Consider the following 14,637-nt stretch of genomic DNA (forward strand, 5'->3'; position numbering starts at 1 on the left):
AAAAATTAATTCCAAAAATCCAAAATTTCATTTAACAGCACATAATTTGAGAAATATTAAACATGCTTGAATGTGTGTGTGCAGTGTGTTTAGCGTGTCTGTGAAGAGCTCAAACACACACAGAGCGGGTTAAAGACACACAGATACGAGGTGTGAACGCGTGTTCAGAAACAGACCCTGCCTCAGCCCTGCTATTTCCTTATTTATTTATTTCTGATAGTTAGTTCCCGCAGAGCTCGCAAAATTAATGTCAGCCGGCAGAAAATAGACACCGAAAGCTAAAATTCAGCACTTTCTGCCCACAGAAGTTATTTGTCAAGCTAACAAGGAGTCGAAGAGGCGCACTGTTCCTGCGGCCCGGGGAAATATATGCCATCGGATCTACTGCGAGAATAAAGGGATAAAAGAGAGAAGGTTATGGGTGCCAGTTCTGTCTCACACACACACAGACACACACACTCATCCTCACAGTCTGAAGGAGACGACGAGATCAACTGACCAGACGAGTGAGATTATACTAGCCCGTAAACACACAGTCACACTGATGCTCCCTCGAGACTCGCATGAGGACTGAACACATGTTTAATCAGTTTATGAAATAGAAGTTCTCATTGTAAAAATATTATCAGTAAAACATGACATGTTTTTACATTGCTTTAACTCGTCGAAAACAACTTTTTTTTATAAGTTATATGAGATTCAACTAATTTTTTTAAGTCAGTTTAATATAATTTATGTTGAAAAGACACACAAGTTGATTGTACTTAATTTAAGGAAGCATGTAATATTTGTACTTGTTAGTTTCATACATTTTTTAAAAATTATTCTAAATAAACATTTAGAAACCATTTAATAATTTAATAATATAAATAATTCCAAATTTAAATAAACTTTTTGAGTAAATATGTCATGTGGTGTAACCAAGTGAAAAATAAATAAATAAATAATATATACTGTGTGTGTATATATATATATATATATATATATATATATATATATATATATATATATACACACACATATATTATTGGATGTATGCTTTACGTTAAAAAGTATTCTTTTTTATAAATATCATGATTTTTTTCACCATAAATATTATGGTAATATTAAATATAAATATATATACATAAATATATTAATATAATTTTCTTGGGGTTATTCCACTTGACAGCCTGAAATAAACTCGTCATGTCATAAAAAGGCCAAATTAACTGATATTTTAGAGACTTAATGATCTTGGCACATTTTACCTAGAATTTTGTGCTTTTCTCGCCATATGACAACAAAATCAATCCTGCGTGTTGGTTCTTCCACACACTGACCGAATAAAACGTTAAAACAAACTTTTTTTCCATATAAATTAATGGGGTGAAAAAATGACTGAAAGTGTCTGATGATCTTACTCCACCCTGACATCCATCCATCCATCAACGTGTCTATCTATTTATATATCTATAAAAAGGGCAGGAAAAAAGATACTGACCCCAAAACAAGTCTTTCTTTATTGCTATTGAACAGTGTGTATTAGGGTTCAATTAAACAAGAGATAGAGAGAGAGAGAGAGAGAGAGAGAGAGAGAGAGAGAGAGAGAGAGAGAGAGAGAGAGAGAGAGAGAGAGAGAGAGAGATATGCTACAGGGTACAGGAAGACTGCTGCGTTTTGGTGGAAATTATGCGCTTTGATCAGTGAAATCCTACAAAAACAGCATTAACAATCTCATAAATATAAAGAAACAGCATGAAGAGATGTTTAAACGTCCTAAAACCCACAGCACAGCGCGGTCTCCCAGGCCTGAGCCGAGCCGGAGCTCAGCCGGATGAGAGCAGGACAGGACCGCTTCTCCTTGAGTCTGCCTGTATTTTTATCCACACGAGTGTCTTCAGGAGGAGCTGCTAAATATAACTCATATCCTTACTGGCTTTGGTTACATTCAACATACCAACACACACACATTTAGACAGCGGACGGGATGAGGGTAGAGAAGGGATTTGGCGTGCAGTTGTAAAACCAGGTACCAAAAACAAAATCACTTTTCACAATCGCTGTGCAACAACAACAACATCCCAGCGACGACACTAAAGAAAGTGTGTCCGTACGAAGATAAGACAAACAGGCGTGTGTTTCCTGAGCCCTGATCATGACCTCACCTGTGTTTCACTGCAGCGGATATATGCGGTTTAATGCTGGAGAATCAACGCAGAACATCAATACTGTCCTATCAGATTCACCCTCAGTGAACTAGAACAAGCCCACGCACACACACACACACACACACAAGCAGACACACGCACACACACACTAGGGTTGTAACGGCATGAGATTTTCACGGTATGATAATCGTCTCAGAAAACATCACGGTTTAATGGTATACGGTATTAAACAATCATTATTATTACAACAATATTAAAACAAACCTTTTTAATGATAAAAAAAAAACTTTTTATTGAAGTATGAGTCTTCCTTTTGAAAAAAATACGAAAAAATAAAGCTGTACATCTCTTATTTGAACAAATATGTCTAATAAAACCTTAACTTATTTTTATTCTTAATTTATTCATTATTATTTAAGATAATAATAAGATAATAGAGTCTTATGAAATGTATTTTATTTCTTCAGAAATTCTGGGCTGTCTGATATCATTTGTCTGGATTCTATGATATTATTGAAAATGCAATAAGATGAAAGGTAACAACTTTTGTGCTCAACAGAGGTTTACTAAATTAAAACAGACAAAAAACTATATTATTTCTCAAATAATGTTTAAATAAACTTAATTATTGTTGTTGTTGTTATAACTTTAAGTTGGCTACATTCTATTGTACAATAGTAATATATTTCTTTGAGCTAAACCGAACTTTTATTTTGACAGGTTGTACTAAACTCCTATGAGTTTCAGTCAGTGTTTGACGATGAGCTAATAACATTATGAAATACTCATATAGCGATTTGATTTATTGCACAGCTATATTTTAGCTTTATTCATCCATCTATCAAATCGCGCATGTTACGTGACATCTGCGTGATATTGTAAATTCCCTCAGCAACACGGAATTAATACGGCCTTAAGTTATAAGTGAAACTTTATCCACAGGGATGGTGTTCGCGGATATGGAAGAACATGTTCGACGTGTTTCCTCCTTTTGCAGCCACTCTTCGTCCACATTTCTGGACACAACTGGAGATCCCTCTTCAAGGAAACCCCGCGTTCGTTTTTCGCATGCATGCACAGGTCAGATCTGATCTGGTTTCATTTTTTCCCCAAATCCGTGGATAAGCAAATGTTCACGATATGATAATCGTACATGTCAATATCGTGATAAACCGCCATACCGGTATACCGTTACAACCCTAACACACACACAGGTTTTTCTAGTAAAGTACCATAACTTAACCTAATCTTTCAAATAAACCTTCACAAATCATATTCAGCAGCAGATTTAAAGCAAAACCAGCTTTGGCCAGTTTCTGAACCTCAGTGTTTCACAGGGGTTATTATATGAGGCAGGACAGTTTCTGGTAGCCGGTCGGTTTACTGTATGTTGGGAAAACCAGTGACAAGATCAATAACACTCCGTTACACACCTGAAAACAAACCATTCACACACACACACACACACACACACACACACACACACACACTGAACAAACTCACAGACGTCACACTGTGACCGTCAACAAACCTCCAGACATCAGAAAATAACCTTCCTTTATTTCCACCACGCCTGCTAGTCATAATGACCGTCTCATGCTAAATAAACAATATATAAATACATAAGCTACTGTATATATGAGAATATGACTGCTAGAGAGTAAAGCATGTCACACACACTGCACATCATAACAAGGGTTTTCACTGACAACCACAAAACAAACGATAATGCACTATTAAATAATCAAACATGGAAATAATCAATACAAAATTATTATTGGAATACTACTTATTAAAACCACATAAATTAAGATAAAAATATGCACAATATGTTTAATATCGGTTCGGTACTCCTTTGTGTATTACGTATAATTTAATTATGAATCAAGTTTCAAGTAAAATGTATTTTAATTCACTTTTATTCTTTTTAAACAGCACACAATGTTCAATTTCTGAACTGCAGAAAAGATTTTGTTTAAATATCACATATAGAAAAATCCACTATTATTATACTAGTAGGCTATATTTGTATAAATATAAACTATTGTATTCATAAATAGGCTACGGAGTGATAATTTTCATCTAGTCAGAATGAAAATCTTTGCTCTTACCTCAGACTGCAGGGGCAAAGGGCAGGGGTCAGAGGTTGTATCACAGGTGTAGAAACTTTCGTGATGTCCTTCCATGATGAACAAAATATGCAAAAGAAAGAGAGACAAAAAAATAATTACTATAATTCTATAAAATAGAAAGGTCCCTCGACCCAGTTCACTTCACACACACCATTCATTCTGCTCTGTAATCACTGCGGGACACACTGGTGAACTTTGACCTCACGCCACCGCGCACACACACAGACATTTGTGTTTACAGCTAACTCTATTAGAGTAAAATGTCTCAAGAAAGTTTAGGGAGCAAACGATAACATCTATCCTGTACATCTCTACCTCAGGATGTGAACAGCGTTTAAATGCAGTGATAAAAGAGATGCTTTAAAACGCCTTTAAACGAGCTTTAAGAGAGAGCCCACGTGCACGCGAACACGTGTTTACTGGCGCGCAGCTGAATGTCAACTTTCTCGTTTCTAAACGGCCACATTTGAAATACGTTTCTTGTGTGGAAAACAAAGGGTTAGATCTCCGTTGTGTTTCACAGAAGAATGAAATGAGTGATAAATTAATGAGAATTTTCTTTTCTTTTTTCTCCCCTCAATTGTGGAAAAACTTGGCAACATTTCTGCATTATAATAATACATTGCTTCCTGTATGTTTCGCGGCACTTTCAATTTCAAACTAAAACGTCCAGTAAGTGGCGCCAAAACCGTTCAGCGTTACTCCCAAACAGATGGACATGACCTCATATCAACTTGGTTGTTGTGTGTATCGCTGCAGTTCGGGTGTGGAAAGTCTGGTAAGTGGCATAAAGGTTCTCTTCTCTAAATATGGTTTGAAAATAACGCACCACCTTAAAAAAAAAAGCATAAAAAACATTCTGAAGTAACGTTAACCCTGCCATTTTAGCGTGCTCTCGGAAAATTCCTACTTCCTGTTGTGATTACGAGCTCGTCCTATTCAAATTTTGACTTGAGAGGGCGTTCATGTCCGCATTTTTTTTAAACTGGGAAAACTAGTATTTAAGATAATTTCACAGCATAAATATTGGTGTTTTACTTCCACAGCTGGAAACTGCAGTGAATTGAACGTGAAGGTGTGTTTTTGAAGTTTCAGAAAAACGTAGGTAGAGGGGAATTTTTCCACTGAGCATGCATTGTATTTTTCATTTATTGTGAACTATTTCTTTTATATTGCTTTAAATTAGTTTGCATTTATCCTTTTCTGAGATAGTCACCATCCACTTCCACACAGCCTTTATATTTTGCTATGTGTTTATTTTCAATTGAATAAAATCATTAAAGTCACTATGAAATCAAAATTGATTATTCTTATTTTTCTTTTTGGAATATTGCCGTATTTATTATAAATGATGTATCTGTGCACATCATTATCCATGCTTCAGTAATCTTGAATCAGAATAATTTCCCTGACATCTTCTCTGATGATGTGGGCGGGGCAACCTGTCACTCACATGAGATCCACCAATAGCAAACCACAACCATCCAATCAATTCTCAGGCCCTGCCCACATTTGTTCTTGTTCCTGAAGCCATTTTACTCGGATATACGGCACAATAGGGAAGAAAAGAAGAGCACAACTTCTGTTTCATGCAGACTTTAACATATCAAAAGACACAGAGAGAGAAACGTTTCGAGGTGAATACACATGAATGACAAAATAGTAATTTTTGCCTGCGCTCTGCCTTTAGGATGGAGGTAACAGTGGTTCAAAAGCAGAGTAAGTGCGGTAGAGTGTTGAAACGGGACATTGTGAAGCGCGTTATTGATACGAGTGGCTCAGAGCAGCTCAAGGACTTGCTTCAGTTTTCATATTCCCCTCACTGCTGTGCTCTCTGCCACAGGACATGACATCACTCGCCGGGGTCACGACCCGCACGGAGAGGGGGAGAGATGAAGACGAGGACAGAGAGGCTTGGGAAGTGGAGCTCTGTAGGTCACCTTGCCTGGCTGAGAGATCAATGTCGCTTTGACTCGCTGGTTAAAGAGAGAGAGAGCGAGAGACTGCAGTCCAGACACCTTGCCAGTAAATCACCTTGCCAGCTTCATTGAGATGCAGGTATAACACAGGATGGGCACAAGGCCAAAACACACACACACACACACACACACACACACACACTCGTCTATGGTCTCTTCCTTAAACTCTTTCATACTTTTGCAATTAACGGGATAGTTCAGGCAAACATTACGATTCTGTAAAGCTGTTTTGGCTTCATAAGACTCATGAAAACTAGACCAAATTGTTATTTATCAAGAAAAGGGTGAATGTTTGTTGCAGAGTGAGCACTGAAGACAGCAGTGTGCCGAAACGTTTGCTCCTGTTCACTTGTTTTTAATTCATTTTGCACTTTTTGCACGATGCAATCCATAAAATAAAATAAATGTTTTGATAGATTTTGTAGCCTGTACTGAATCCTTCTTGCCCGCGTTATAAGACACCAAACACATGGGCTATGTTAATCAGCCGTGCTTTAGACATTGTGATATATTAAGGAATAGTTAATCAGAAATGGGGAAAAATAACAATAAATTAAAATATACAATACAACAATAATAAATGGTAGACTTTACAATAAGGTTCATTAGTTAACATGAACTAATAATGAACTGCACGTATACAGCATTTATTAATTTCTCTTAATTTACTAATACTTTATTAAAATCTTGTCAGCATTCGTTAATGTATTAATCAACATGAACTAACAATGAGCAATAGTTACAGTATTTATTAATCTTTGTTAATGTTAGTTCATAATAATCCAGCTGTTCATTGTTTGCTCATGTTAGTTCACAGTGCATTAACTAATGCTGACAAGATTTTAATAAAGTATTAGTAAATGCAAAAGACTAATATTGCGACACAAGACAAATATATTATTTGCAATAACCTTGCAGCCATTGATTTTACGATACTTTGTTTTGTTTTTTAACTTTGTGAAGCGGAAACTGTTCACTTTCACTGGTAAAAGAGCAGCGTGAACCTTCTACTAAATCTCTCCTTTTGTAGTTTTCACTGCGAAATAAGAATCAAATGACATTGAGCATTTTATTGCAGATTTCAGCAACACTTTACAGTAAGGTTCATTAGTGAACATGAGCTAAGAATGAACAATAGCATTTATTAATCTTAGTTAATATTAATTTCAACATTTACTAATACGTTATTAAAATCAAAGGTTGTATTTGTTAGCATTAGTTAATGCACTGTGAACATGAGCAAACAATGAACAGCTGTATTTTTTATGAACTAACATTAACAAAGATTAATAAACACTGTAACAGATGTATTGCTCATGGTTAGTTCATGTTAGTTAATACATTAATGTTAACTAATGAACCTTACTGTAAAGTGTTACCCAGATGTATTATGTTTCTGTTGATTTATTTGACTATGGATCTATTCTACATCTTATCATCTAGTTTCCGCATGTTTGATGAACTCTGCCTTGAACTCGACGCAGAATGATCTGACGCATGGCTGGTTCCCCAGAACACACTCCTCACATCACGCGCGGCGTCTCGAAGCCTCAAACCTCAGGCAATCAACAGAAACACATCCAGTCCCTCCGTGTAGCGGCGGAGCGAAGTTAAATGATTATCTTTTCTATAAGTCAGGTTTACAGAGGCATGAGGGGTCGCGGATGATGGACGCACATGGCAGGACATAAACTCCCTCCTCTAAATCACTCTAAATGGAAATGTTTAGCGTGGAGAGATGCAGATGAGCTCGATCCCAGAGCCAGAGTCTGAGCCTCCGAGTGAAGAGCGCTCGATGCTGCGGACTAAACACAAACGTCTGGGAAACGTGAAGAAGAGAAGACAAATACATATAAATGTCATTTGAAATTATGCTAATTATTATTATTTTTTAACTTTTTTTTTTTATTCGTTAAATAAAACATGGCCTTGATTATCAGTTAAATATATATATGTAATAAAGTGTAAAATAATGTAGTTGCAATAACTACAGCTACTTTGGTAATAAGGTTCATTAGTTCACATTAGTTGACATGAACTAATAATGAACAATACTTCTACAGCATTTACTAATCTTAGTTCATTTTAATTTCAACATTTACTAATACGTTATTAAAATCAAAGGTTGTATTTGTTAACATTAGTTAATGCACTGTGAACATGAACAAACAATGAACAGCTGTATTATTATTAACTAACATTAACAAAGATTAATAAATACTGTAACAGATGTATTGCTCACTGTTAGTTCATGTTAGTTAATACATTAATGTTAACTAATGAACCTTACTGTAAAGTTTTTCCAAATTTGTTAGCCTCTTAAATACATTTCCCAGAGTGCATTTGTACAAATGATTTAGTCAGCTCGGTGGACTGTATCTTGACGTGCGTTCCGCGAGGCCTTGCCGTGCGACGGTGGTTTTGAGTCGGCGCTGTGAGGGAGTCGCTCGGAGCGGTTCGGGAACGGACTCCCAGCAGAGGCCGTCTGATGCGATTACAGATATTAGCCTGTATGGAAATGATTGAGATGTCAATATGCATGAGTTGAACTGTGATTTCCTATCGTTGACCTCGGATGCGAAGGACTAATATTGTGACAGAAGACAACTATATTATCTGTAATAACCTAATCAGCACTGCCCGCACACAATGATCAGGGCACATATGGTGTCAATACACACTGATTCAATTAAGGGGAACCGCGGTGTGTGTGCAGTTTGTGTGCATTCCTTTCAATGCATGCGTGCGTGTGTGTGTGTGTTTGTGAATGCATGTGTGTGTGTGTGTGTCTGTGTGTTTCTGAGTGTGTGTTTGTGTTGGTGTGTTTCTGTGCATGCTTGTGTGTGTGTGTGTGTGTGTGTGTGTGTGTGTTTCTATGCATGCATGTGTGTGTTTTTGTGCATTGTTGTGTTTCTGTGCGTGTGTGTGTTTCTGTGCATGCATGCGTTCGTTTTTTGTGCATTTGTGTGTGTGTTTCTGTGCATTCATGTGTGTTTCTGTGCATGTGTGTGTGTTGCTGTGCATGTGTGCGTGTGTGTGTGTGTGTGTGTGTGTTTCTGTGCATGTGTGTGTGTTTCTGTGCATGTGTGTGTGTGTGTGTTGCTGTGCATGTGTGTGTGTGTGTGTGTTGCTGTGCATGTGTGTGTGTGTGTGTGTGTGTGTGTTTCTGTGCATGTGTGATTGTGTGTGTGTGTGTGTGTGTGTGTGTGTGTGTGTGTGTGTGTGTGTGTTTCTGTGCATGTGTGTGTGTGTGTGTTTCTGCGCATGCGTGTTTGTTTCTGTGCGTGTGTGTGTGTGTGTGTTTCTGTGCATGCGTCTGTGTGTGTTTCTGTGCATGTGTGTGTGTTTCTGTGCATGTGTGTGTGTTTCTGTTCATGTGTGTGTGTGTGTGTGTGTGTGTGTGTGTTTCTGTGTGTGTGTTTCTGTGTGTGTGTTTCTGTGCATGCGTGTGTGTGTGTGTGTGTGTGTGTGTGTGTGTGTGTGTGTGTGTGTGTGTGTGTGTGTGTGTGTGTGTGTGTGTGTGTTTTCTGTGTGTGTGTGTGCGTGTGTGTGCGTGTGTGTGTGTGTGTGTGTGTGTGTGTGTGTGTGTGTGTGTGTGTGTGTGTGTGTGTGTGTTTTCCTGTGGATGCATGGATTGGTGTGCCTGTGTTTTGGTGATCTGTTCTAGAAGAGTGTCGTTATAGAGCCCAGGTGTGAAAATATACACGCAGTGTGTAATGAAGTCCACTGGCTTCATCCACAGGCTGAAATGACATGTTTTCGCACATGGTAATGTGGCGTTTCATCAGAAGCTGCTAAACAGGATGCGTCTCAGTTCATCATTAAATGTTTGATTGTGTCTGATAATACTGCTTTCTGATTCGCCTCAGGAAAACCAAGATAAAATGAGAGTTTGAAATATTGACATTTGCACTTTTAATCTGATTTGCACTGACAAATTCATGTGATCAATTTGCGATGCATGACGTTGAAATTGCACGTTTTGAATTTTTGCAAAAATATACTCGTTTTCCAAAGACCAAAAATCAAACAAAAAATATTATCTGGCTAAAAAGCCTGAAGTAGATAATGTGTCTATATTATGTATTTAAACTTACAATTTTAAGTACTTTTCTAAAAACAGTGTGTATCTTCAGTTCTGAGTTGTAACGGTGATGTCATTAACTAGTTTTGCATTTTGACCTCATCAAACCGAAAAGCCATAAATTACAGCCACTCAAACGCAGTCCATCCTCAGATGGGGAAACCAGCAATGATTCATCAATTTAAAGGAGCAGAAACACTGTTAATCGTGTGTTTTCCACGGCCTGTTCACTGAGCTCAGAGCCTGTCATGTGAGCGAGTCCGTGTGTTTAAGGGTCTGTGCGTCATCCGTTTCACATTCAGATGATCATTGTGCTGATGAGACACCACCTTTTCACCGAACGCCCTAAATTCAGACGTCCCACACACACTTCTCTTCACTTTCTTTCCAGCTGTGCGCCCACATCCTGTTTGCTGTGACAATGAGAGAGGAAGCTTGAGACACTTCTAATTATTCTGGGGCTGATAATAGTGATGGCATGAGAGGAAGAATGACTGGCCTGAAGAGATCCAGAGGAAAAGAAGACAGGCTGTTATTGGGTCAGCTATAGGCTACTGTAAGTGGAGGCTATGATGGAAATGTAAAATCATAATGAAACACAAACTCATTTTTTTTTTGGTGAACTCTACTGATAACTCTGGGCCTGACTGGTATCAAGGGTGAGAGGTAGAAAAGAAATAGAGGTTATTAAATGTTAATTGTCTGTAGAGTCATAGTCTTAACCCTCATAATTTATCAAACTTACAGATTTCAGTCTATTTTCAATGCACTTCAGAAAAACTTTAGAGGCGAATCTGTTTGTCAGAATCATGATTTCTTTTGTGGGATATAATAGTTATTGAAATGACAGTTTAAGCAAGTATAAACTCTCCCTAAATTAATGATTAACTAGGGTAGCGAAACTAAACTGATAGTGTGATAAGACGAGTTTAAACTGCAGGACGACAGGAGATTATTTCGCGGAGCGGGGGACACAAAGACATTTAAAACAACGGAAAAGAGGGGAGGAAAGTCTTCTTTACCCTTAAAAATTAGGTGCTATTAAAAAAAATAAAAAATAAAAATCAAGTGCAACTTAAAAAGACGATTTGGTTTTTTAAATTAGTATTTTTAATATATCGAATCTGTCTTCAGTGAATTATTGAAAAGGCGATAGCGCGTGCAGAGAAGCTTATCGCCTTTATCAGGAAATGTTGCTGCATTCAATGTTATGTTGACTTCTTTCAAATACAAATAATTGTATCTTTAAAATGTTGTTTTTTTATAATTGAATTACAAGTGAAGGAATTGCGCTTTAATAAGAGAATATATTCCTCTGGAAGCTCGAGCGAAAAGTCACGCGGCAACAAGTCAAATCGTGAACTTTCCTCAAAACTATCAGACATTAAAAATTAAAAATGTTTATTTTATTTCCAGATCAGCATGTGATTTAAATATATTCACACATTTTAGGCGTATACTCTAATAAATAACACGAGGACATTTGATTTTACATCTTTAACATTTATTGGTGAACTATGACGATGCTCCAGTTTGTACAGTGCATATTTGTGAAATAATCGATATCAAATAATAAAACATATATGTTAGTCTAGGCTACACACGTATAAGCTGGTATTATTAAGGTTATGAAAGGTTTAATTTCCCACCTGATGCATGTAAAATGTTTTAAAGCAACGAGCTCCAAAATATTTCAATATTCTATAATGTAATAATTTGATTTATAGTTATAGAGGTTTTAAGTGCAGTATTTCGAGCGCGTGCCAAACATACTCTTCATTCATCATTGATATACAATATTCTTCTTTTTAATGAGAATAATTATAAACACTTTAGTCCATTTTACAGTTTGAAATCGCTCATTTATGTCCCATATTTTATGTCAAGCAATATGTGGAGTGACATATTTGTCAAATTGAACAAATTGATTTTTTTTTCCACAGTCTTACTGAGATCAGTTACAATTGTTTCAGTGGGTTTTAAGAAATAATGTCACTTCATCCGATAAAAAAAAGGATAATCATATACAGAATCATCGCTGAAGGTGGAGTACAAAAATGACAGGCAATGTTTCATGTAGGGGATGGAAAGATGTCACACACTTTTTTGTTCCGAGTCCCAAAAAAGTGGACAAGACCAGACAATGAGAAAATGAGTGTAATCAGTTCAGTTCGTTCAGGTGAAACAGCCAACATGACCAGCATGTGTGTGTGTGTCGCGTCTGATACACAAATAAATACATGATTAAAAAGACTTCTGCACAACAACACGGAATGCAGCTTCAATGCGAGTCTCGCGCAGTCTGTGCTCGTGCACTCATGGAACCAGCATGTGCCACTTGAACTTTACAAAAAATGTGAACTTAAAAGTTACGCAAGACGGGGCACGGGACAACATGGGAAATATAAAATAAAATAACGTTCACACATTACAGTTTCAACAGAAAAACAACACACACACAAAAATGGAAAATGTCCTATATTGTCCAAAAAAAGTTATGCAGGCTAAACTCTAAAGCTTGATTTCTTCGTGACTGGATTAAATTTACCATAACTAAATTTTGCACAAAAACAAAAGTTAGTGCCCCGCGCGCGCCCAATCCAACACAGCGAGAATCAAGCGCGTGCGAAACTTTGTGCACACCGCTGCTCTATTAAGTGCCGATAAACTCACATGAAAAACTCCGGGGACGACGGGTTGTTGTCGCTGCTCGACCCGTTTTCTCGGAAGCCGCTGCTGATGAGCTTCTCGTATTTCTCCTTGTACGCGTCCCTCTCGCGCATCAGTCTGGAGATCTCCTGCTTGAGGTGGTCCACCTGCTGGATCAGCTGGGTCTTCTCGCCCTCCAGCACGTGCCTCTGCTGCACCCGCTTGTAGCGACACGACTGGGCATAGCCTCTGTTTTTGAGGGTTCTCCTCTTCTGTTTGAGTCGGATGACCTCCTCTTTGCTGACCCCCCGGAGCTGCCGGTTGAGTTCGCGCACGGACATGCTCACCAGCTGCTCGTCCGAGAAGCGATCGTCCAGGTGCATGTGCGGGTGGCTGAGCGGGTTGCCGCTGGACGGCACGCCGGGCGTCGGGTGGTGCCCGGCCGGGTGGTGGTGGTGGTGGTGGTGGTGGTGCGGCGCGTTGTTCTGCGCTGCGGCGGCGGCGATGACCGCGGACACCACCGCGGCGGCCGATCCCATCTCCTCCCCGGCCATGGCGCCTCCCGGCCCGGCGCCGCTGCTGCTGAACTGCTGGCCTCTCGCATAGCCGTCGAAGCCCTGGAGCTGGTGACTGCTGTTGATCAGCGCCTCCACTGCGTCCTCCGGGCTGAAGCCCAAAGCCTCCGGGTTGAGCTGCTGTTGGTAGCCGGTCATCCAGTAGAAATCCTCCAGGTGCGCCTTCTGCTCGCTCCCCGAGCCCGGACTGGGCGCCGAGAAGCTTGGGGAAGGGGGAACCGAGCTGCAAGGCGTGCTCATCGGGGTGGAAGACAGGGATCCCCCGGCGATCAGGCGACTGCACTGGCTGATGCTGCGATCGGGCTCCACCGGCTCCTTTTTCACTTCAAACTTCATCAGATCGAAGTCATTAACATATTCCATGGCCAGGGGACTGGTGGGCAGGTCGGAGCTGCTCATTGCCAGTTCTGATGCCATCCTTTTGCTGTTGACAGTCCTCCAAAGGGGGTGAAGAGCAGCTGTCAGAGTGGTCGGGTTCGAGACAGCGTGAGCCAGCGTGATTTCTTTATTTAATTCTTCAAAAGCAAAGAAAAGGGTTCGCGAGCGCCGATTTATTTTTTAAACTGACGCGTTTCGCCTCTCGCGCACAGACGCAGGAGCGCGCGCGTCTCCAGTTCCTCTCTCTTTGTACGCGAGTGTCGACGCGTTTGAGTCGCGGACATTTAACACTGCATGGCTTTCTCTTTTCTTTTTTTCAATAGTTTTGTTGAAACGAAGACCGTAACATGTATGTGACTGGCAAATGGATGCTTGGCTGGGGGAGAAAAAAAAAGTACTCCGGGCTTGTTCTAGAGTTTTTAAAGGATCACCGAGCATGAGAGTATAAAAGCAATGCTGAGTTTTATAGCCGTCCTGACGTCAGGTTTGAAATACGAAATTGACTCGGACTCGTAGCCAATAGGCTCGCTGAATCGAAGGGTCAATTTACATACTAGAGAAGAAACAAAAGTTTTCCGAACTGTCAGAACTGACAGAGAGATCAACGACGACTTTAACCCTTTATGGACAATGATTTTTCTTTCTTTTGGTATTTAAAAGCAGGTAAACGCATCTTTCCATTCATTGTAT

At 39.2% G+C, this 14,637-nt stretch overlaps 1 protein-coding gene across 1 annotated transcript in view; it reads right to left on the reverse strand.

The window, feature by feature from the left end:
- The window catches only part of mafb (MAF bZIP transcription factor b), an 83,413-nt gene extending 68,984 nt beyond the window's left edge, over window positions 1–14,429 (reverse strand). The window contains exons 1-2 of the mRNA XM_079859840.1: window positions 13,019–14,429; window positions 4,262–4,329 (exon numbers count right to left, since the gene is read on the reverse strand). Of these exons, the coding sequence (XP_079715966.1) occupies window positions 4,302–4,329; window positions 13,019–13,986 (996 nt within the window). The 5' untranslated portion in view covers window positions 13,987–14,429 and the 3' untranslated portion in view covers window positions 4,262–4,301. The remainder of the gene's footprint in view (window positions 1–4,261; window positions 4,330–13,018) is intronic.
- Window positions 14,430–14,637: the final 208 nt, after the last annotated feature.

Source organism: Squalius cephalus (genome assembly GCF_949319135.1).
Source record: "Squalius cephalus genome assembly, chromosome: 23".
Lineage (NCBI taxonomy): Eukaryota > Metazoa > Chordata > Actinopteri > Cypriniformes > Leuciscidae > Squalius > Squalius cephalus.